This window comes from Salmo trutta, chromosome 18 (assembly GCF_901001165.1).
Source record: "Salmo trutta chromosome 18, fSalTru1.1, whole genome shotgun sequence".
Classification (NCBI taxonomy): domain Eukaryota; kingdom Metazoa; phylum Chordata; class Actinopteri; order Salmoniformes; family Salmonidae; genus Salmo; species Salmo trutta.
In genome coordinates this window covers 50407799-50431690 of record NC_042974.1, presented here as the reverse complement: position 1 = coordinate 50431690, position 23892 = coordinate 50407799, and the positions used below count along the sequence as shown (strand labels likewise).

The window sequence follows — 23892 nt, the reverse complement described above, 5'->3', positions numbered from 1 at the left end:
ACCTCATTGAGCATTCTGCGCTGTGTTCTTGCAGTCATCTTTGCAAGACGGCCACTCCTAGGGAGAGTAGCAACAGTGCTGAACTTTCTGCATTTATAGACAATTTGTCTTACTGTGAATTGATCAACATCAAGATTTTTATAGATACTTTTGTTACAATTTCCAGCTTTATGCAAGTCAACAATTCTTAATCTTAGGTATTTTGAGATCTCTTTTCTTCAAGGCATGGTTCACATCAGGCAATGCTTCTTGTGAATAGCAAACTCACATTTTGTGAGTGCTTTTTATAGGGCAGGGCAGCTCTAACCAACATCTCCAATCTCTTCTCATTGATTGGACTCAAGGTTAGCTGACTCCTGACAGCTTTTGGAGAAGTCATTATTAGCCTAGGGGTTCACACAGTTTTTCCAACCTACACTGTGAAAGTTTACATGATGTATTCAATATAGACAAGAAAAAATAAAATAATTTGTGTTATTAGTTTAAGCACTTTGTGTTTGTCTGTTGTTGTGACTTAAGATGAAGATCAGATCTAATTTTATGACCAATTTATGCAGAAATTCAGGTAATTCTAAAGGGTTCACATACTTTTTCTTTCCACTGTACATAGAGGAGGGGCCTTAAAGGGTGCTGTGTGGGTGTAATAGAGTTTCCTAGCTACCTGTTAGTGTGGGCACCTGTAGTTTAAGGAAACCCGTCAGTGCGAGCACACAGGAGGTTTGAGGATTCCATGCGCAGGTTAGTGAAGTAGCTATTATCAGGATTATTCTAAACAGTGGGGGATCAATTATAGTCAAATATGAAAGGATAAGTATCACAAAACATAGACATCAGTCATTATTAAGCATGGTCTGGTTCATGTCTGAAAAGCAGTCTAGTTGGACAAAATTGTGCATGGTGATTGCAGAATTGAGTCAGTTGTATAACTAGTTGAGTGGGATCGTTTAAGAAAAAAGCTGTCATGCAGTATTTATTTCTATTTGTTATAATCTTTGAGAGATTCACCTGACTATTTAGGGTCATTCCTCACCTCATTTTATAATCACCAGGACATACACATACTCACTTATCAAGTACAGTTCTGAATGCTGAATCCCCTGGACAAGACGTTAATGTAGTTGAACATAGTACAAATACATTTTAGTACAAATACATTTTAGTACAAATACATTTTGGTACAAAATGTGTTTTATTGGATGTCAGGTGTGAAGTAAGGCAGACTGCAACCCTAGGTTCATTAGAAGATGCATCAAGGTCGTCTAAGACTGCGACCCTGGCTTGAGGAGCAGATACAGTCAGGGAAATACCCAGGGGTCACCTGGCGTGATGAGGTAAAACATTGTTTCAGATGTTTTAAATCATTTTACAATAAAAATGTCATAATCCAGATTGTAATTTCTTCTGTTCTTGTACATTTGTAGTATAGTTATTCTGTACACTTAAATGCATTTAGGTCCAACGTCTGATACAAAATATCTAACAAAAGCAAGATTTTTATGTAAGACTTCACTCACACCAGAAAATGCTTAAGTCCATATCCAACAGGTATCATATCTCAAGTGAAATATCTTTCTGGTTATAGCCAATATAATTTAAATCCCCTCTCTAATAGAGGTCTCACTTATTTCTTTTGGGAATATACTGCTTTTGTCACAGTCCAGATGTGAAAAGATAAAAAGTTTACCATTTGGACTACTCTGCTTTGATCTTTAGACAGCTCAAGTTTTTCAGATTCCTTGGAAGCACGCGGCTCGACATGGTTGGAATATAGACAAGGACGCCACTTTGTTCCGAAACTGGGCGATACACACAGGTAAGAAGCAAGTTCAGACACCAATGGACAAAGCTCTCTGATTGCACCATGAAAAGCTCTCTTCCACCATGGCATGAAGGTATTATGTATACCCAAGTTTCGCATGGTCCGTTGCCAGTAAAGTGCATTTATCACATCTCTAAAGCAAGTTAGAATAGCAGCAAATGTATCAGTTTGCTTGCTCCAATATTTGTCACTGATACTTGATATTATAAATTATAATACATCCAGGTCAGCACTAAATATCCACTTCATTGTGTCTAGTGTTTGGATCATGGACCTAAAGAACAGAGTTCTGCATTTTTACATGACCCTTGTGGATTAAACCTTATCAAAGATTTTAATCTTATTCTCATCTTCAATGTTCAATGGCCATAGCAACTGAAACCCTGAAAAGCCATCTGCCTGTAAACACATCACACAACAACAACATTTGTATGATCTATTTAGATCTATGGATGGGAAAATCCATTTCCATTGTAGATATTAATAGTTTTATCAATTGCCACAATTTTTTTTCTGTACTGACAAGGGCAACAAATTGACCTATTTGTGCATGTTTTCCAAGTCAGTAGTGAGAACCTTTGGGATAAAACAATACTTTCTCATCCTTGCTTGTTTGTAAAATGACACTGTTCAGTTTTGCTTTGATTAATTCATTTTATCCCTTTGGTTCAAGGCAGATACAAACCTGGGATAGACAAGCCTGATCCGAAGACATGGAAAGCTAACTTCCGATGTGCCCTGAACTCTTTACCCGATGTGAAAGAGCTACAAGACAAGAGCATCAAGAAGGGCAGTAATGCTTTTAGGGTTTACATGATGCTGCCTGTTATTAAAATGACCAAACAAAGAAAAGGTGAGTAGCTTTAGAAAGCTATCAAGAGTAAACATCTCAATGACGGAATATAGCCCAGTGATAATAATGACAGTCGTGTTATTTGCTGCCATTTACTTTGTTGCTGTCTAGGACTAAAGGAGTCAGAGGTTGCCATAAAACAAAATTTGATCTCCCTCTCAGAAACTCAGGCAGGTTCTTGTGCGTCACTGGATAGATTTGCAGGTAGGGACAACTAACTACATAGTGTATTGGCAGAAAGTCACTGTCCTGCATTCTCTTATGGCGTGTTGATCAGTGAATTGGGTTCTCTTGGTATCAAGCCCTCTGTCAAATTCAATGTTTAATTAAGCATCAGTCACCCCTGTTTCCATAGAGGTTTTCCTGAAGTATAGAGGCGGGCAGGCCAGTCACAGCCCTGGTATATTTCATGTCAATGACAATTACCCTCCCTACAACACCATAAAGGATGAACAGTCACCAGAACAGTCCTACTCTCACCAGTCTTCCTTAACACCTGAAGTGCATGGTAAGAGCTGCTAAGTATATAGCTAAAGTGCCAATGTATGTACATACAAAAGTAGTTCAAGCGCATAACATTTTTTCTTTCTAGAAATAACTTTATGCATGGCCTTCTTTTTACGTATACAGAAAGATCTGATACTACCACTGACGACAATGAGCAAGCAGAGGCTGTATTCAAGGTAAACTAGCAGTTGAAGTTACTGTGATTTCAGAATTGTCATTTGTAAGCTCATTAATATGGCTAATATATGTAGATAAATTAAAATGACATTCCATGCATCTATAATTTTAAACCAGTGATATGTGCTCCTGCAGATAGTTGACCACCTAAAAACCATAGAGCACTGGAGCCAGTCTAATGAAAACAGAAGCTGGAGGGCAGCAGCCACCGGCTGGGTGGACTGTTACTGTAAGGCACTTGGCTACTGCCTACTTTCTCTTTACTCTCTAAAACGGACAACTTTTTCAAATCATTTCCTCAGATATGGTTAACTTTTTTGGGTGGGAAATTCTTCTCAATATGTTTATCCTCCACTCTACAGGTGAGGATATGGATTACTTGGGGTATCCCTTACAGACCGATTGCTACACACACAGTGCACAGCAAAGACCACTTCTATAAGACGAGTGGGATCAACATGCATCTAACAGACTGCTGTGCTAAAATCCCTGAAAAAGGTGGAGACATTTTTCTTCCAAGCCAGGCACAACTCTATAATGTTGTATTCAGATGAACTGGAAGACTGACCAAGCAGTTGAGAGCACATACAGTACATTAAAAACTGAGTTTATCACATTAAGCTGAACAGGTAATGACTGTCATTGTAGAATAGATTTTTTCCCCTAAAATGTTTGCCTTTTATTAAACTTAAATTGACAAAAGGCCTATATGTTTAAAGTTGTTTTCATTATAACTACAAACTCTTCTAGAAACTTAAATTGAGAGTATTAGCACAGTATCTCAGGAAATGCCCTTCAAGATACATAAAGCAACGTCCATGGAGGAATTTCTTTCTTTAGGATAAAAAGGAGCAGGTACAAAAAAAGAAAGAAAAAACCCCCAAAATAGAGCAGATAACCATTTCATTCCTCAGACCACCTTTAATGAAAAAACATCTCATTCCAATGAATGAGTTTATCAAGTAGAGATAGTTAAATATATAATTGCAAAGCAATCAGCTCATACATATTTTGGGGATATACTTTCGGGCACAGGGTTAGCCAGTCCCACAAACACCAGTAAAAACCACCAGCTTGCTGTGCAGGAAACAGACAGCCATGTCATCAGTCCAGAGAACGGGAAGTCTGTGGTTAATAATCAAATGCACTGCTGAAGCTGCGTTTATGACTTCCTCCACCTCCTCTCCAGTTGCCACCACCGCTGCCGTTTCTGAAGCCACGGCCACCCCCCCGTCCTCCACCACCACGTCCACCGAAGGAGCGTCCGTATCCACGGTCACCACCCATGCTCTGTTTCTCCTCCAGCTCAGGGAGCTCTGTGGCGATTGACAGCTGCCAACGCCTACCATCCTGCCATGCATCCTGAGGAAAATAAAACTGGAGTGGTCACCACAAGTACAATAGTGTCTCTGTGTTACTAACCACATTATCTACGTTTAGTTTTTTACGAATGAGGGATTGCTTTTGTTGTGAAACTTGAGGAGTAGCATCACTCATTCAAAGCTTGACAGTACGGCTGGGGAAATAATACTCCAAAACTGCACACGAGGAAAATTCTGTTTGAAAAAAAGGGCTGGGATAATTGCTCCTCTCAGCTTTGAATCACCTTACACCAAGCCTTTTACATGTGTCCAATTGCTCACAGTTAAGAGGAAAGGTATCTCTGCTTTCTACTTACTTGGTACTCCTTTACTTTGTCAGCTGGAACATCAAAACAGACTCCCTGCAAAACAAAATTCACTCATAATATTCATATTTTCGCTTAACATTAGGCAAGTCAATTCCAGTCTCAACAGTATTGTCATTATAGTACCAACAGTGAATGAGGGTGGTTTTATTTCAAAGGTGAAAACAGAGACGTCACCTGTCCCCTCCCGACCTGAGGCACATTAAATGACAAGCCTACCATTTTGCCCTTGAGGAAGGTCATCCCCCGGATCACATTGTCAATCTCTTCTCCCAGCTGCTCCTTTAGACCACGCCAAGCGCAGCCAATGTTGTGCAGCTCCTGGGAGCAGTTCATTGTCATTGTGGTGTAGCCCTGGAAGGTTTGAACAACAAACATGAACATTAAATATAAGTTCAAACCATTCAAAATGCATTTTAAATCATTCAGGGCATTTACATGTCAACATGTCATTCATTATTCAATTGCTACATATAAATGGCACTGAATGTGTGAGTTAGTAGAGCCTGAACACTCACAGCGTCAGAGTTGAGGAGGGACCTCTGCTCCAGGGCAGTGGCACCTGATATGTGTGCCAGGGCGGCAGCCAGGGCATCCACGGCCCCACGCTCCTCAATCAGCTTGGTAGCAGACACACGGAAGTACTCAATGGCTTGGGGAGGCACAGAGTCTAAAAACCTCACTGCGTCTTTACTGGAGGATTTGATGATGTCATTGGCAGTGGGCACTCCAACTCTCTTAAATGTGATTCCTGCTTTCTGCTCTACGTATCGGAGCTGGTCTTCCTCTTTGCGTTGGTAGAAACAGATGCAGACGCCTGTCCTGCCAGCCCTACCAGTGCGACCTGACCGGTGAATGTATGACTCCACATCCTGGTAGAGGGTCAAAGCAACGTTCATGTTTTAATACATTGTTCTTACTAGATCAATTAAAGTGTTACTACACAGGTATAAGAGCAAACGAACAGTTATCACAGCATTTGTCTACCTTTGGGGGTGAGCACTGCACGACCAGGTCTACCTCTGGGATGTCCAACCCACGAGCAGCAACGTTGGTGGCCACCAAGACCTCAAAGGTGCCACTTCTGAAGCCTTTCAATGTGATCTCCCTCTGCTTCTGAGGAATGTCCCCATGAAGTGACTGGGAACTCTGTAACATTCAACATTTATCACAATCAGATAATGAATCAGCTAATGAACCCATTAGAAATAAAGTCAACTACCTCACTTCATTTTCAATGTAATTTACATCTCAAGGTCTAACCTTCCATGTTTATCCTGGTCAGAGCCAGGCGGCCCTATACACTCACTACGCAATTTGCGTAGGGCCCTGCAAATTACGCAAGGGCCCCGCCTCCCCATCGTGTCAAAGTGGGTGTCAATGTTTACAACTTCAATGAGAGGATGAAGCAGAACTATCCTTCTGGTCACGAAAAGAGAAGAAAAAAAACACAATGAGAGTAAATTGCGGGAACAGCAATCAGGTAAATTTGTGTTCTCTCCAAGATTGATGTCAGCAAATAACATGAATGTTAAGTTGATGTGCTAGCTTACAGTGCATCTCTCTCTAGTCTGTCTGTCATGCTAACCTAGCTGAGCAGTGCATCTCTTAGTCTGTCTTTGTCTTGCTTGCTTGCCAGCCACTTCCAGTGCTGTGTCCTGTGACTTTGTGCCTGACAAAAGTGAGAGGGAAATACAACTATTTATTACGTTTGATAAACGCCAACGAGCAATGGTGTTTATAAACTGCAGCTTGGAAAAGATAACCACGTGAACATGCGTTCACGTGCACGAAATGAAACTCGCGCTTTCCAGCAACAACCTCTGTGGGGACCAGTCCAGACAATATAGGGGTGTGATGGCACTCCTCATAGGTGCACATCATTTTAAAACAAGACAATGATTATCTAGTCTCTCAGTCAAGGTTTAGTTACAACTCTGGACTAATGCAAGACGGAAAGCAATGGATTGACATTGATTTATATATTGAATTTAAAATGTTGATTAGCTGGGCATACTGGGAAATATGGATGCACATCACTCAGTAAATAATAACCATCAAGTACTCAGCCAAGCCATAGTATAAATAGTATTTTATATTTGAAAATGTATAAAATGAAATCTGGGGGAGCCAGTTTGAATGGGCCTGATGTAGCTGATAACAATACTATTATTAATTGTACCTATAATTTACAGGTACTATGCTTACATTTGTCAATAGAGGAGATGCTGGATCATCAGCCAGTTCAAGCACAGGCTCAGTTGAGTCTGGATGTGGATCCATCCATCCTGTTGATCCACATCCAGCCTCAGTCAGTACTAACACAGACCCAGTACAGCCGGCTTCAGCAAATACTAACACAGACCCTGTACTGACAGCTTCAGCAAGTACTAACACAGACCCAGTACAGCTAGCTTCAGCTAATAGTAACACAGACCCAATACAACCGTCTTCAGCATGTACTAACACAGGCCCAGGTGAAGTACAGGCAGCCTCAGCCAGTACTAGCACAACCAGTTGTATGCAGCCAGTATCAGATACAAGCAGCTCAGACCCTAATAGAACAGTTGCGGCTCCACCAAATTACCCAGCAGATTGGCCCGCAGTCTTAACATACTTAGCGTGCAGAGGTCCATTCAAACCAAGATTGAATTTTTCTTACCCTAAAGACAAGTCCAGAAGAGGTTTCCATTCAGGCTTATTACAGAGACAGATGTCAAATGGGGAAAAGATTACCAGGAGCTGGCTTTCATAATCAAAAACTACACTGTGTATTGTTTTGCTGTAAGCTCTTTTCTAAAAGACTACAAAAAAAGGAAGGTGCGAATGTCTGGTCAAATATCAACGCCATTCTGAAACACCATGTGGGTAGTCCTGAACACACAAACAATATGATTAAGTGGAGAGAACTTGATCTGCGCCTAAGTCGGGAACAGATTCTTGACCAGATACAAATGACAATTTGAGGCTGAAAGAAAGAGATGACAGGATGTCCTTACACGTTTAATAAGTATCACCCAGTCTCTGGCTGAAAGAAACCTAGCATTCAGGGGTTCATCAGACAACCTCTTCCAACCAGATAATGGAAACTTCCTAAAAGAGGTTGAATTACTGGCAAAATTTGACCCCGTTATGGAAAATCATCTCAGCAAAATCAAAGATGGAGAGACACATGCTCATTACCTTGGGAAGTGCGCACAGAATGAGCTGATACAGATTGTGAGTGACAAGATTCTGGAAGCAATAGTGACTCAAGTAAGAGACTCCAAGAACTTCTCCATTATCTTGGACTGTATATCTGACAGTCACCAGGAGCAAATGTCCATTATTCTGAGAAGTGTGGCTTTAAAGGGAAAGCCAGAGATCAAGGAGCACTTTCTCTGCTTAGTGAACGTTGAGGTTACAACAGGCTTGAATCTGTCCACTGTCATCTTAGATAAGCTGAACGAACTGAAGATTCCATTTGAAGATGGCAGAGGGCAAGCTTATGATAATGGGACCAATATGAAGGTCAAGCACCAAGGAGTACAAGCCAGACCGCTCAAAAAATATCCCAGAGCCGTGTTCGTCCCATGTGGAGCACATACTCTAAACCTTGTCATTGCAGATGCTGCATGTGCAAAAGCTCTTCACGTTCTTTTCAGCTGGCACACAAAGATGGGAGTGTTTTGAAGAAACATGTGAACATAACCGTGAAGTCATGGAGTGACAAGATGGGAGAGTAGACTCCAAAGTGTTCATGCAATCAGGTATCAGGCTTCTGAGGTTTGGGAGGCATTACTGGAAGCCAGACAGATGATCAACAATCCTGTGGCCAAAGTGGAGGCAGAAGAACTTGCAGAGGAAGTTGGGTCCTACCGCTTCTTGATTTACTGTGTCGTATGGTGAGATAATGAGAATGACAAACAAGGTGAACAAGCTCCTCCAATCCGCCTCAATGCAGTTGGATATCGCAGTGAATTTAAAAAGCAAAGGCCTCCCTCACTACATACCGGGAAACAGGATTCGCTGAGGCCCAGACAACAGCCAAAAGCATTTATGAAGAAATGAATATGGAGGCTATTTTGAAAGAGACTAGACTGAGAAACAGCAAGAGGCATTTCAGCCATGAGGCTCCTGATGAACCAGTGACTGATGCACTGAAAAACCTTGAAGTCAACTACTTCAACATTGTGGACGACTCTGCTGTGACATCCATGGATGAGAGATTTGAAACACTCAACCAGGTGAAAACCAAATATGGAGTGCTGCTGAACTTCAGCACTGCCTCTCAGATGTCCCGTGGATCTTTAAAGGCTCACTGCATGGAAGTTGAAAATACTCTAACCTTCAGAGATGACTGTGACATCAGTGGAATGGATCTGGAACACGAGATTCAGAATTTACTTGATCTGACATCAGATAAGATGACTGCCTTTGAGCTGCTTTCCTTTCTCTGTGAGAAAAACCTGGAGGAACTCTATCCTAACCTTTGGATAGCCAAAAGAATTGCAGTCACCCTACCAGTAACATCGGCAGAGAGCTTCAAAAAAACTACAAGAGGTCTTCCATGTCACAGGAACGTTTTGAGTCATCTGGCCATTATGATGATGACATCATTGATGATTTTGCCTCAAGAAAGTGGATTCTTTTTTTTTCAGAAGAGGATTCTTTTTTTGCTAAGATTTTAATTCAAACATTCAAATGTTTACACACTTAGTAACATTTAAGATTGTATGGCAGAAGTGCATTTCTGTAAATGACTGCTTAACTATGTGACATACTCTCTTAATTTCTTCTAGACAGTCCAGATGGACTGGTGCCCATGCTGAAAATGCCCAGGCTGTAGAGGGAACCAAAGTTAATCACACAGATGTATAGGTTTTATTTGACTATTTTAAGACATATAGCTGCAGCCATAGCCTATAGGCTTATGTTTACATTGTATAGACAAAGCTAGTTGTATAATATTGTGAGGACTGGACTAATTACCAGGCAGCAGAGCCAAAGCTCAGTGTTATATTTGATTATTTTCTCCATTTTATATTTTCTACAATTTCTTATGTTAATGTTAATATTCACTTATCTTAAGATTCTATAGGAAATATTATATTCAATAAATATTGTTTGTTTATTCCTCATTCTGTATAGGTCTACTTATTCTTAGACCCACAGATGGAGCAAGCTGTTTTAAAGGAGGGAGGATTGTAGTGGGAGCACTGGGGTGTCAGGTGTGACAATGGCAAATGGTTTACATGGCTCATGGGTCAAGCAGGAGGGCCCCTTAGCAGAATTTTGCTTAGGGCCCCTGGGAGGTCAGGACTGGCTCTGATCCTGGTATCAATGCCATACCTCACAAATGTTCTGTATGCACTGTGTAACAAAATAAATAAAAAACGCTATGGCAGGTTTCTGGTACCTGTTTTATGGAGGTGTTCATTGACAGCTCGTTGGCATCCTTCTTGGTCTCACAGAAGACGATGGTGCGGCCGTGGCTCCCGCTGTAAACCTGGACCACATCCCCAATGACTGCAGCCCTCTGAGACCAGTGACACGCAATGGCAAGGTGCTGGGTGGGGAGCAAGAGACCGAGAACGTTTAATAAAGTGCTGATAAGTGTGAAAACGACAATGTTCAGTCGGCCCGAGTGAACCAAACATTAAATAAAAACCATTTCTAAATGACTGCCAAGTCAGTATTGTGTGGTATTTTACCAGTTTGACATGAACCACAGAATAAGGTAGACGGCGTGTAGGCAGGTTAAATATCTCTGCTATATGGAAACTGGGTTGCGTGTGTCAGAAGTGGCAAAAATGTGGCTCACATAGCTTTAGCCAGAGGAAACTGGTTCAGCAAGTAGGATATTTGAGAAACTTGTTGTACATTTCTTAAGAATCATGCAACTATTAACGAAATTTCCATGACCTGGAAAAAAAGTATTAATAGCAGCCTGGTGGCTTCACGTTACTCAATAGAAAAAAGCATAAATTATACATTTGTTTTCTAAAATGTACATTTCAAAGATCAACATTTTCATCTGAAGTCTGACCAATATTTTAACCAAAGTGGAAACCATTGTCAATCAAAATAAAACATCACTTGTTGAAAGCATAACATATTTTTTCTTTGTTACCTCTACTGTGGTGGCAGCTTTCTGGGTCTTTTTGCCAATGAGGTCCACATGCTCATAGGTTGGCCTCATGTACTTCTTTGCCACAACATACACCCATGGTGGGCATGTGGCAGAGAAGAGCAGGGTCTGGGGATTGCTCTCAGAGTCTGCACACAGAAAACATTGGATCAGATGTGTGCATTTACTATCGTCTGACTCAGTACTACTGATGAGGTATACTATCAAGGCCTCCCATCCAACCTAATGTAAACCTACAGTATATGGCCTAAAATCAAACAATCCCATATGAAAACGTCTCATTACCTTTTTGGTAAGATGCAGAAAGTATCTCCTCCACCTGTTCTGCAAAGCCCATATCAAGCATTTGGTCCACTTCATCTAATACAACGTGCTTCAATTGAGACAGGTCCAGTTTGTTATTCTGTAGATGGTCCTTGATACGACCTGGAGTTCCCACTAGGACATCGATGCCACTGCGGATTGCATCAACTGAGGAGGAAAAAAACAATTTTCCACAAATATGATCAACTTAACCATATGCAATTTACAGTATTACTTTTCACCCAAAAAATAAGGCTGAGGATCTGACTTTTCTGCACCCCGCTTCCCGGTGGCTGGGGTCGTGTGGCTTATGTGCATGTGTTGGATTCTCTACTTTTGCTCTACCCGTAGAGAACCTCACTTCACGTTTCTCACTGTCAATCACGGATGATAATTCTTCAAATTTCACCGGTAAAACATCCATGCAGCATCTGTATAACTATCATTTGATGTCAATCAGTTTCATGGGGATATGCACTTAGATCAACTTTAGCTATAAGCTACAAATTCGAAGTAGCCTACAATGTTGTTTTGAATTATGTGCAGCGAGTGAATTTTAGAGCAGATGGTGTTAACAAACTGTAGCATAGCCTACCTATGTTTAGTTTCAATCAAAGCACATACAGTGAGGGGGAAAAGTATTTGATCCCCTGCTGATTTTGTACGTTTGCCCACTGACAAAGAAATGATCAGTCTATCATTTTAATGGTAGGTTTATTTGAACAGAGACAGAATAACAACAACAAAAATCCAGAAAAACGTATGTCAAAAATGTTATAAAATGATTTGCATTTTAATGAGGGAAATAAGTATTTGACCCCTCTGCAAAACATGACTTAGTACTTGGTGGCAAAACCCTTGTTGGCAATCACAGAGGTCAGACGTTTCTTGTAGTTGGCCACCAGGTTTGCACACATCTCAGGAGGGATTTTGTCCCACTCCTCTTTGCAGATCTTCTCCAAGTCATTAAGGTTTCGAGGCTGACGTTTAGCAACTCGAACTTTCAGCTCCCTCCACAGATTTTCTATGGGATTAAGGTCTGGAGACTGGCTAGGCCACTCCAGGACCTTAATGTGCTTCTTCTTGAGCCACTCCTTTGTTGCCTTGGCCGTGTGTTTTGGGTCATTGTCATGCTGGAATACCCATCCACGACCCATTTTCAATGCCCTGGCTGAGGGAAGGAGGTTCTCACCCAAGATTTGACGGTACATGGCCCCGTCCATTGTCCCTTTGATGCAGTGAAGTTGCCCCCTTAGCAGAAAAACACCCCCAAATAATAATGTTTCCACCTCCATGTTTGACGGGGTGGATGGTGTTCTTGGGGTCATAGGCAGCATTCCTCCTCCTCCAAACACGGCGAGTTGAGTTGATGCCAAAGAGATCCATTTTGGTCTCATCTGACCGCAACACTTTCACCCAGTTGTCCTCTGAATCATTCAGATGTTCATTGGCAAACTTCAGAAGGGCATGTATATGTGCTTTCTTGAGCAGGGGGACCTTGCGGGCGCTGCAGGATTTCAGTCCTTCACGGCGTAGCGTGTTACCAATTGTTTTCTTGGTGACTATGGTCCCAGCTGCCTTGAGATCATTGACAAGATCCTCCCGTGTAGTTCTGGGCTGATTCCTCACCGTTCTCATGATCATTGCAATTCCACGAGGTGAGATCTTGCATGGAGCCCCAGGCCGAGGGAGATTGACAGTTCTTTTGTGTTTCTTCCATTTGCGAATAATCGCACCAACTGTTGTCACCTTCTCACCAAGCTGCTTGGCGATGGTCTTATAGCCCATTCCTTGTGTAGGTCTACAATCTTGTCCCTGACATCCTTGGAGAGCTCTTTGGTCTTGGCCATGGTGGAGAGTTTGGAATCTGATTGATTGATTGATTGCTTCTGTAGACAGGTGTCTTTTATATAGGTAACAAGCTGAGATTAGGAGCACTCCCTTTAAGAGTGTGCTCCTAATCTCAGCTCGTTACCTGTATAAAAGACACCTGGGAGCCAGAAATCTTTCTGATTGAGAGGGGGTCAAATACTTATTTGAGAAAAATGCGAAAAAATGCGAAAAGTCACACAATCATCTTAAAATTTCATTTTTTATCTTACACTGACATTATACTATGGTATTATATCGTGTTCTATTATGTAGAATACTTATGTGATCTTTATTAAGCTTTGATCTAACTTTAATAAACAAGCAACATCTGCCAGAGTAGCGTTATCTCTACGATTGTGTGTGGAGTGAGGCTCCGGCACATGCGCAGACTTCGGAACCGTTAACTATTGGGAAGAAAGGTTCTGAAAGGTCGGATCCGCAGGCACTCGTAAATAATAGGCACTTTGCAATGAAGCCAAATTTTTTTACCAGATCAATTGTAGGAATACTACTCACGTTGAGGGTTGTAGGAGCTTCCACCATAGAAACAGGTAACAGACAGTTTCTTTGTCATGTCCTTGAAATCCTTGGCTACTTGAATAGCCAATTCTCTCGTTGGAGCAAGGCACAGAACCTACAAAATTACAAAAAAAAAGAAATGGTTAATGATGGGAAAAACATAAAGCGTTCCGGGAGCCTTCTGGTCAAAAGATTATGGATGCTCCACAAAACTATTCTTAAGAAATAAGGCACGAGGTGGTGAGGTATAATGGCCATATACCCCAAAAAATGTAAAACAGATACCCGCCTTACTGCAATTATAAATCGGTTACCAACATGAATATAACCGCAAACAAGTAGATTTGCTTCATACCTGTGGTATATTGTCCGATACATAGTGCCTTCAGAAAGTATTCATACTTCTTGACTTATTCCACATTTTGTTGTGTCACAACCCGAATTCAAAACGGATTAAATCGATTTTTTTCACTTTATTGAAAAAGAAATACAATTTACATACAGTTGAAGTCGGAAGTTTACATACACCTTAACCAACTACATTTAAACTCAGTTTTTCACAATTACTGACATTTAATCCTAGTCAGATAGGATCACCACTTTATTTTAAGATTGTGAAATGTCAGAATAATAGTAGAGAATGATTTACTTCAGCTTTTATTTCTTTCATCACATTCCCAGTGGGTCAGAAGTTTACATACACTCAATTAGTATTTGGTAGCATAGCCTTTAAATTGTTTAACTTGGGTGAAACGTTTTGGGTAGCCTTCCACAAGCTTCCCACAATAAGTTGGGTGAATTTTGGCCCATTCCTCCTGTCAGAGCTGGTGTAACTGAGTCAGGTTTGTAGGCCTCCTTGCTCGCACACGCTTTGTCAGTTCTGCACACATATTTTCTATAGGATTGAGGTCAGGGCTTTGTGATGGCCACTCCAATACTTTGACTTTGTTGTCCTCAAGCCATTTTGCCACAACTTTGGAAGTATGCTTGGGGTCATTGTCCATTTGGAAGACCCATTTGCAACCAAGCTTTAACTTCCTGACTGATGTCTTGAGATGTAGCTTCAACATATCAACATAATTTTCCTGCCTGATGATGCCATCTATTTTGTTAAGTCCACCAGTCCCTCCTGCAGCAAAGCACCCCCACAACATGATGCTGCCACCCCCGTGCTTCACGGTTGGGATGGTGTTCTTCGGCTTGCAAGCCTCCCCCCTTTTCCTCCAAAAATAACAATGGTCACTATGGCCAAGCAGTTCTATTTTTGTTTCATCAAACCAGAGGACATTTCTCCAAAAAGGATGATCTTTGTCCCCATGTGCAGTTGCAAACCGTAGTCTGGCTTTATTATGTGGTTTTGGAGCAGTGGCTTCTTCCTTGCTGAGCGGCCTTTCAGGTAATGTCGATATAGGACTTGTTTTACTGTGGATATAGATACTTCTGTACCTGTTTCCTCCAGCATCTTCACAAGGTCATTTGCTGTTGTTCTGGGATTGAGTTGCACTTTTCGCACCAAAATACGTTCATCTCTAGGAGACAGAATGCGTCTCCTTCCTGAGCGGTATGACGGCTGCGTGGACCCATGGTGTTTACTGAGTACTATTGTTTGTACAGATGAACGTGGTACCTTCAGGCGTTTGGAAATTGCTCCCAAGGATGAACCAGACCTGTGGAGGTCTACAATTATTTTTCTAAAGTCTTGGCTGATTTCTTTTGATTTTCCCATGATGTCAAGCAAAGAGGCACTGAGTTTGAAGGTAGGCCTTGAAATACATCAACAGGTACACCTCCAATTGACTCAAATTATGTCCATTAGCCTATCAGAAGCTTCTACACCCATTACATCATTTTCCAAGCTGTTTAAAGGCACAGTCAACTTAGTGTATGTAAACTTCTGACCCACTGGAATTGTGATACAGTGAATTATAAGTGAAATAATCTGTTTGTAAACAACTGTTGGAAGAATTACAGCTGAGTCTTTCTGAGTAAGTATAAGAGCTTTGCATACCTGTATTGTACAATATTTGCCCATTATTCTTTTCAAAATTCTTCAAGCTCTGTCAAATTGGTTGTTTATCATTGCTAGTCTTGCAATAGATTATCAAGCAGATTTAAGTCAAACCGTAACTCTGCAACATTCACTGTCATCTTGGTAAGCAACTCCAAGATTTGGCCTTGCGTTTGAGGTCATTGTCCTGCTGAAAAGTGAATTCTTCTCCCAGTGTCTGGTGGAAAGCAGATGGAACCAGGTTCTTCTCTAGGATTTTTCCTGTGCTTAGCTCTATACCGTTTATTTTTTATCCCGCAAAACTCTCCAGTCCTTATCAATGAAAAGCATACCCATAACATGATGCAGCCACTACTATGCTTGAAAATATGGAGAGCGGTACTCAGTAATGTGTTGTATTGGATATGCCCCAAACGTAACACTTCGTATTTAGGACAAAAAAAATTCCTTACTTTGCCACAATTTTTCCAGTATTACCTTAATGTCTTGTTCAAACAGGATGCATGTTTTGGAATATTTTTATTTTGTACAGGCTTCCTTTTCACTCCATCAATTAGGTTAATATTGTGCAGTAACTACAATGTTATTGACCCATCCTCAGTTTTCCACGATCACAGCCATTTATACTCTGAAACTGTTTTAAAGTCACCATTGGCCTCATGGTGAAATCCCTGAGCGGTTTCCTTCCTCTCCGGCAACCGAGTTATGAAGGACGCCTGCATCTTTGTAGGGACTGGGTGTATTGATACACCATCAAAAGTGTAATTAACTTCACCATGCTCAAAGGGATATATATATAAAAAAACCCAGCAAAAATAGAAACATCCTCACTGTCAACTGCGTTTATTTTCAGCAAACTTAACGTGTAAATATTTGCATGAACATAAGATTCAACAACTGAGACAAACTGAACAAGTTCCACAGACATGTGACTAACAGAAATGGAATAATGTGTCCATGAACAAAGGGGGGGGGGGGGTCGTCAAAATCAAAAGTAACAGTCAGTATCTGGTGTGGCCACCAGCTGCATTAAGTACTGCAGTGCATCTCCTCCTCATGGGCTGCACCAGATTTGCCAGTTCTTGCTGTGAGATGTTACCCCACTCTTCCACCAAGGCACCTGCAAGTTCCCGGACATTTCTGGGGGGGGGGGAAATGGTCCTAGCCCTCACCCTCCGATCCAACAGGTCCCAGATGTGCACAATGGGATTGAGATCCGGGCTCTTCGCTGGCCATGGCAGAACACTGACATTCCTGCCTTGCAGGAAATCACGCACAGAACGAGCAGTATGGCATTGTCATGCTGGAGGGTCATGTCAGGATGAGCCTGCAGAAAGGGTACCACATGAGGGAGGAGGATGTCTTACCTGTAACGGATAGCGTTGAGATTGCCTGCAATGACAACAAGCTCAGCCCGATGATGCTGTGCCACACAGCCCCAGACCAGGTCAGACCCTCCACATCGATCCCGCTCCAGAGTACAGGCCTCGGCGTAACGCTCATTCCTTCGACGATAAACGCAAATCCGACCATCACCCCTGGTGAGACAAAACCGCGACTCGTCAGTGAAGAGCACTTTTTGCCAGTCCTGTCTGGTCCAGCGACGGTGGGTTTGTGCCCATAGGCACATGGCTTACTACAGGCCTACAAGCCCTCAGTCCAGCCTCTCTCAGCCTATTTGCGGACAGTCTGAGCACTGATGGCGGGATTGTGCATTCCTGGTATAACTCGGGCAGTTGTTGTTGCCATCCTGTACCTGTGATGTTCGTATGCACCGATCCTGTGCAGGTGTTGTTACACGTGGTCTGCCACTGCGAGGACGATCAGCTGTCCGTCCCATCTCCCTGTAGCACCGTCTTAGGCGTCTCACAGTACGGACATTGCAATTGATTGCCCTGGCCACATCTACAGTCCTCATGTCTCCTTGCAGCATGCCTAAGGCACATTCACACAGGGACCCTGGGCATCTCTTTTTGTGTTTTTCAGAGTCAGAATAAAGGCCTCTTTAGTGTCCCAATTTTTCATAACTGTGACCTTAATTGCCTACCGTCTGTAAGCTGTTAGTGTCTTAACGACCATTGCACAGGTGCATGTTCATTAATTGTTTGTGGTTCATTGAACAAGCATGGGAAACAGTGTTTAAACCCTTTACAATGAAGATCTGTTAAGTTATTTGGATTTTTACGAATTATCTTCGAAAGACAGGGTCCTGATAGAGGGACGGTTCTTTTTTTTGCTGAGATAGATATCTTTCAACTGATGCCCTTTTGTAGGAGGCATTGGAAAACCTCTCTGGTCATTGTGGTTGAATCTGTTTGAAATTCACTGATCACCTAGTGGACCTTACAGATAATTGTATGTATGTGTTACAGAAATCATGTTAAACACTATTATTGCACACAGAGCGAGTCCATGCAATTTATGTAATTTGTTGAGCACATTTTTACTCCTGAACTTTGGGTTTGCCATAACAAAAGAGTTGAATACTTATTGACACCAGACATTTCGGCCTTCCATTTAATTATAATTTTTTTTATTCAAAAAACATTCCACTTTGACATTATGTGTAGGCCAGTGACAGAAAAAAAAAATCCCAATTTAATCAATTTAAAATTCAGGCTGTAACCCAACAAAATGTGGAAAAAGTCAAGGGGAGTGATTACTTTTAAGTCACTGTACACACTGCTGGCATGCCGTTTCAGCCAATCAGCATCCAGGACCCAAACTACTCAGTGATAATATGCAATTGACAACATCTTCGCACTAACAGAAAATGCTGAATATTTTATGGCAGAATCTGCAGCAGACCTACCTTTGGGGCTCTGCCCCGCCTCTTGTCATCCGGGTCATTTTGGATTTTCTCGATCAGCGGAATGGCAAAAGCTAATGTTTTGCCAGTGCCTGTTCTTGCCTGACCAATTACATCCTTTCCCTCATACACTGAATTGAAGGTTTGGGTTTGGATGTCAAAGAGGAAAGATATGCCTCGTGCTAGGGGGAAAATAAAGTTAAAATGTAGGTTAGTGAATTAAAAGTTGTTTTACCAGAAATGAAAGGGATATTTCAGGATTTTGACAATTAATCCCTTTTATCTACATCCCCAGAGTCAGATGAATTTATGGATTTTTATGTCTCTGCATACAGTTTGAAGGAAGTTGCTAACTAGCATTAGCACAAATGTGCTAAAGATAGAATATACTTCCAGTCATTGTGCTAAACTACCTCTTAACTTCCTTCATACTGAATGAAGAGAAAAAAACTTGTATCCATGAGTTTCTGACTCTGTGGAAGTAGATAAAAGGGCTTCACTGGAAAAATCCAGAAATAACCCTTTAAGTAAATGGATAACTAGTCACCTTAAACAATGCCACTCTAAATAATACCTACATAACTTACATTACTCATATCACATGTATATACTGTATTGAGACCCAATCACTGGACACTTTAATAAATGGGTCAAGTCACTTTAAACAATGTTTACATATCTTACATTACTCATATCACATGTCTATACTGTATTTTATACCATCTACTGCACCTTGCCTATGCCGCTCGGCCATCGCTCATCCATATATTTACAGTTCAAGTCGGACGTTTACAAACACTTCGGTTGGAGTCATTAAAACTCGTTTTTCAACCCCGCCACAAATTTCTTGTTAACAAACTATAGTTTTGGTAAGTCGGTTAGGACATCTACTTTGTGCATGACAAGTATTTTTTCCAACAATTGTTTACAGAGATTATTCACTGTATCACAAGTCCAGTGGGTCAGAAGTTTACATACACTAACTTGACTGTGCCTTTAAACAGCGTGGAAAATTCCTGAAAATGATGTCATGGCTTTATAAGCTTCTGATACGCTAATTGACATCATTTGAGTGAATTGGAGGTGTACCTGTGGATGTATTTCAAGGCCTACCTTCAAACTCAGTGCCTCTTTGCTTGACATCATGGGAAAATCTAAAGAAATCAGTCAAGACCTCAGAAAATAAACTGTAGACCTCCACAAGTCTGGTTCATCCTTGGGAGCAACTTCCAAACGCCTGAAGGTACCACGTTCATCTGTACAAACAATAGTACGCAAGTATAAACACCATGGGACCACGCAGCCGTCATACCGCTCAGGAAGGAGACGTGTTCTGTCTCCTAGAGATGAACGTACTTTGGTGAGAAAAGTGCAACTCAATCTCAGAACAACAGCAAAGAACCTTGTGAAGATGCTGGAGGAAACAGGTACAGAAGTATCTATATCCACAGTAAAACGAGTCCTATATCGACATTACCTGAAAGGCCGCTCAGCAAGGAAGAAGCCACTGCTCCAAAACCGCCATAAAACAGCCAGACTACAGTTTGCAACTGCACATGGGGACAAGATCATACTTTGAGAAATGTCCTCTGGTCTGATGAAACAAAAATAGAACCGTTTGGCCATAGTGACCATCGTTATGTTTGGAGGAAAAAGGGGGAGGCTTGCAAGCCAAAGAACACCAACCGAACCGTGAAGGATGGGGGTGGCAGCATCATGTTGTGGGGGTGCTTTGCTGCAGGAGGGACTGGTGCACTTCACAAAATAGATGGCATCATGAAGGAGGAAAATTATGTGAATATATTGAAGCAACATCTCAAGACATCGGTCAGGAAGTTAAAGCTTGGTAGCAAATGGGTCTTCCAAATGGACAATGACCCCAAGCATACTTCCAAAGTTGTGGCAAAATGGCTTAAGGACGACAAAGTCAAGGTATTGGAGTGGCCATCACAAAGCCCTGACCTCAATCCTATAGAAAATTTGTGGGCAGAACTGAAAAAGCTTGTGCGAGCAAGGAGGCCTACAAACCTGACTCAGTTACACCAGCTCTGTCAGGAGGAATGGGCCAAAATTCACCCAACTTATTGTGGGAAGCTTGTGGAAGGCTTCCTGAAACATTTGACCCAAAGTTAAACAATTTAAAAGCAATGCTACCAAATACTAGTTGAGTGTATATAAACTTCTGACCCACTGGGAATGTGATGAAATAAATAATTCTCTTTACTATTATTCTGACATTTCACAATCTTAAAATAAAGTGGTGATCCTAACTGACCTTTACTCTGATTAAATGCCAGTTATTTTGAAAAACTGTGTTTAAATGCATTTGGCTAAGGTGCATGTAAACTTCTGACTTCAACTGTATATGTACATATTCTCATTCACCCCATTAAATTTGTGTGCATTAGGTAGATGTTGGAAATTGTTAGATATTACTGCCCTGTTGGAACTAGAAGCCCAAGCATTTCGCTACACTCGTATTAACATCTGCTAACCATATGTATGAGACCAATAACATTTGATTTGATTAAATAATAGATTACACCTTTAAAAAAATAGGTAACAACTCAAACAGCATTTTAGTTGCATGAAAATTGACAAACAAGGAAAAATACCTTGAAGTAGTTTGATGGTGTTGGGGGAGATTCTGAAGTTTGAAAAGGCTCCCTCTTTTTGTTCTGGTGTCTCCTGAAGGCATGAAAAAGAAACACACTGATACAATGTTCTTAAACTCATTTAAATTGTTTTTCCACAAACCACCATGCTACATCTTCACTGATGAATGAGAATGTCACTGGGAAAGACTCACGATTTCTTTTTCCCCGTCACTGCCGGAGTCTTCGCTTGATTGTGCTGGAGTTGTCGTCGTGGAACGTCCATTAGTTTGTGCGATCAGCTTGGGAGTCTTAGGCAACACTCTGTTGACAACTTCTTCTGACGTCTTCTTTTTCTGTTGGTAATGACAAAACGGGACATAGTAAAAAGATGCCTTGCCATGGTGATTACTAATTAACATTTAATTATAATCATTCCTATTTTAAGACGAGCAAAATAAATGTATTTGATAAGAGATATCCCGTGTAGCTCAGTTGGTAGAGCATGACGCTTGCAACGCCAGGGTTGTGTGTTTCGATTCCCATGGAGGACCAGTATGAAAATGTATGCACTCACTAAGTCGCTCTGGATAAGAGTGTCTGCTAAATGACTACAATGTAAATATCAAAATAAATAAATACCCATCCGTTGTAATGCAGTACTAAGTGTAGGAATGTTTTAACAAAACACTACATACTCTAAGTTACCTCAGTTGCTTTGTCATTGTCTGCAGACTCCTCATTGGAATAAGATGTGTTGTTCTTCAAAGGTGATTCAATATTTCCATTAACATCAATGGATTTGTTCACATCTCCATTTGCTTTGTCCACTTTTTCTTTCTTCTTCTTCTTGGGAACAGGAGGTTCCTCTTCAACAACTGTTTTATGTTTCTTGATTTTCTTTCCCTCCTTGGTCTTCTTCTCCTTTACTTTCTACAAACCAAACATAGAGCGCCATGCATTAGTTTAAGGGGAAAGAATAGTAGCAGGCTATATCAATGTATAGCTACATTTCTTACCACATACCAGCGCTAGTGAACTTGAACCCGAGTAGAATGACAGATGGATCATTATTGACATACTGTATTGGATACATAGTTGCAAGTTCAATGCTGATTTGCTAGGTATGCTGCGTTCAACTGATAGTTGGAACTGGGACTCTTGCTACCTGAATGAACGCGGCACGTGTGTCTAACTACAATCATTTAGAACGTCGGGCATTTCTGAGTTTCCTGGTTCTGACTAGCATGTGAACGCGGAATTATGCCGCGTTCAAAACAATTGAGAACTCAAACTACGAAGTCAAATCACGACGTCAGTGATCTTCAGATCGGAGGTATAGAAAGAGGGCCGAGTTGGATGACCGTTCAAATCGATATTTCCCAGTCGGAGACCGTTTTTGTCCGAGTTCCCAGTTGTTTGAAAGCACTGAATTTGGAGATTACCGAGCTCCCAGTTGTCTTGAACGTGGCATTAGAATGGCAACATGTCCAGCAACGTCATCAAGTGATGTACGTTGCACAAATTGATCGGATGTGATTGTACCAGAGCACGCCGAGGCACGTTGATCCTTCTGTTATGAAGATCAGCTAAACACGTGTCATGGGCACGAGGCTGCGTGCACTGGTAGCAATGAACATGTCATGTGCGGCGCTAGCTACTTTCTACAGTGATTGACAGTTATTTAAATCTCGAACTACTTGTATTTTCCTTACCTCTAGCTAGCGTAATGGAAATAATATTAGCAATATGACATAACGTTAAATTAGCTACCATGCGGCTGTAGAATGTAACTAGCAAGCTACCGTAGCTGTTAACAGTCGGTGCTAACGCAGTTTCGGCTGTTTTAGAAAACGTAAACAACCAGCTATTTGTGTTCTATTTTACTTACTTTGGGTGTCGTACTGCCCGCACTAATGTCCAGTTCACCTTCCATCCCGATGTCTTCGGTTTCAAAAATAATCTTTGATGGCATCTTCCCGGGTTGTTTTCCCTTCGAGTGGACACTAGCTAACCCTACGGGCACGCGTACGGAAAGGAACTACACGACTGTGCGGTGTTGAGGTAGACCTTTTACAAGCATAGAAATTAAGTAGGTAGAATGGACCTCCCATTGGAAGCCAATACAATGCAACTTGCACGCCGTGATGTGGAACTTTAAATGTGTTCTTTAGTTTATAAAGATTAGTACATGTTCATTTCTCAACACCGCAGACATATGATGGTTTTATGAAAAATGATGTACAACATATATATTTCTGCTACTTCTAGGGATATGATGGAAAGCCAGAGCCATAACACATTGGTATTTCTATGTTGATGGGCTTTCCTGTGTCAGAGCACACAGATTATTTTGTATTTTTGCTTTATCCCAACACCTCTTAGAGATAATTTTTTATTATTTCACCTTTATTTAACCAGGTAGGCTAGTTGAGAACAAGTTCTCATTTGCAACTGCGACCGAGATTAGACTACAATGTCCGCCGCAATGCAGCGCCCCAGCAATTTAGGTGCCTTGCTCAAGGGCACAACGAATGGCAGGAGATACATCTAATATATATATATTACACTGAGTGTACAAAACATTAGGAACACCTTCCTAATATTGAGTTGC

The 23892-nt window shown here is 41.3% G+C and overlaps 2 protein-coding genes across 2 annotated transcripts; one reads left to right on the top strand and one right to left on the bottom strand.

The window, feature by feature from the left end:
- The first annotated feature begins 1064 nt into the window (after positions 1-1064).
- LOC115153457 (interferon regulatory factor 2-like) lies at positions 1065-4238 on the top strand. The gene is made up of 8 exons (XM_029698916.1): positions 1065-1331; positions 1714-1813; positions 2493-2672; positions 2784-2876; positions 3028-3180; positions 3303-3355; positions 3492-3585; positions 3719-4238. The coding sequence occupies exons 1-8, from the start codon at positions 1245-1247 to the stop codon at positions 3796-3798; spliced, it is 840 nt and encodes a 279-aa protein (XP_029554776.1). The 5' UTR covers positions 1065-1244; the 3' UTR covers positions 3799-4238.
- A 15-nt stretch (positions 4239-4253) lies between these two features.
- On the bottom strand, positions 4254-23349 carry LOC115153455 (nucleolar RNA helicase 2). Its single transcript, XM_029698915.1, has 14 exons — positions 23170-23349; positions 21987-22211; positions 21494-21634; positions 21300-21372; positions 18688-18866; positions 13865-13982; positions 11459-11644; positions 11156-11301; positions 10442-10591; positions 6031-6192; positions 5562-5915; positions 5263-5397; positions 5035-5079; positions 4254-4718 (listed from the first exon to the last, which is right to left on the bottom strand). The coding sequence occupies exons 1-14, from the start codon at positions 23251-23253 to the stop codon at positions 4488-4490; spliced, it is 2229 nt and encodes a 742-aa protein (XP_029554775.1). The 5' UTR covers positions 23254-23349; the 3' UTR covers positions 4254-4487.
- Positions 23350-23892: the final 543 nt, after the last annotated feature.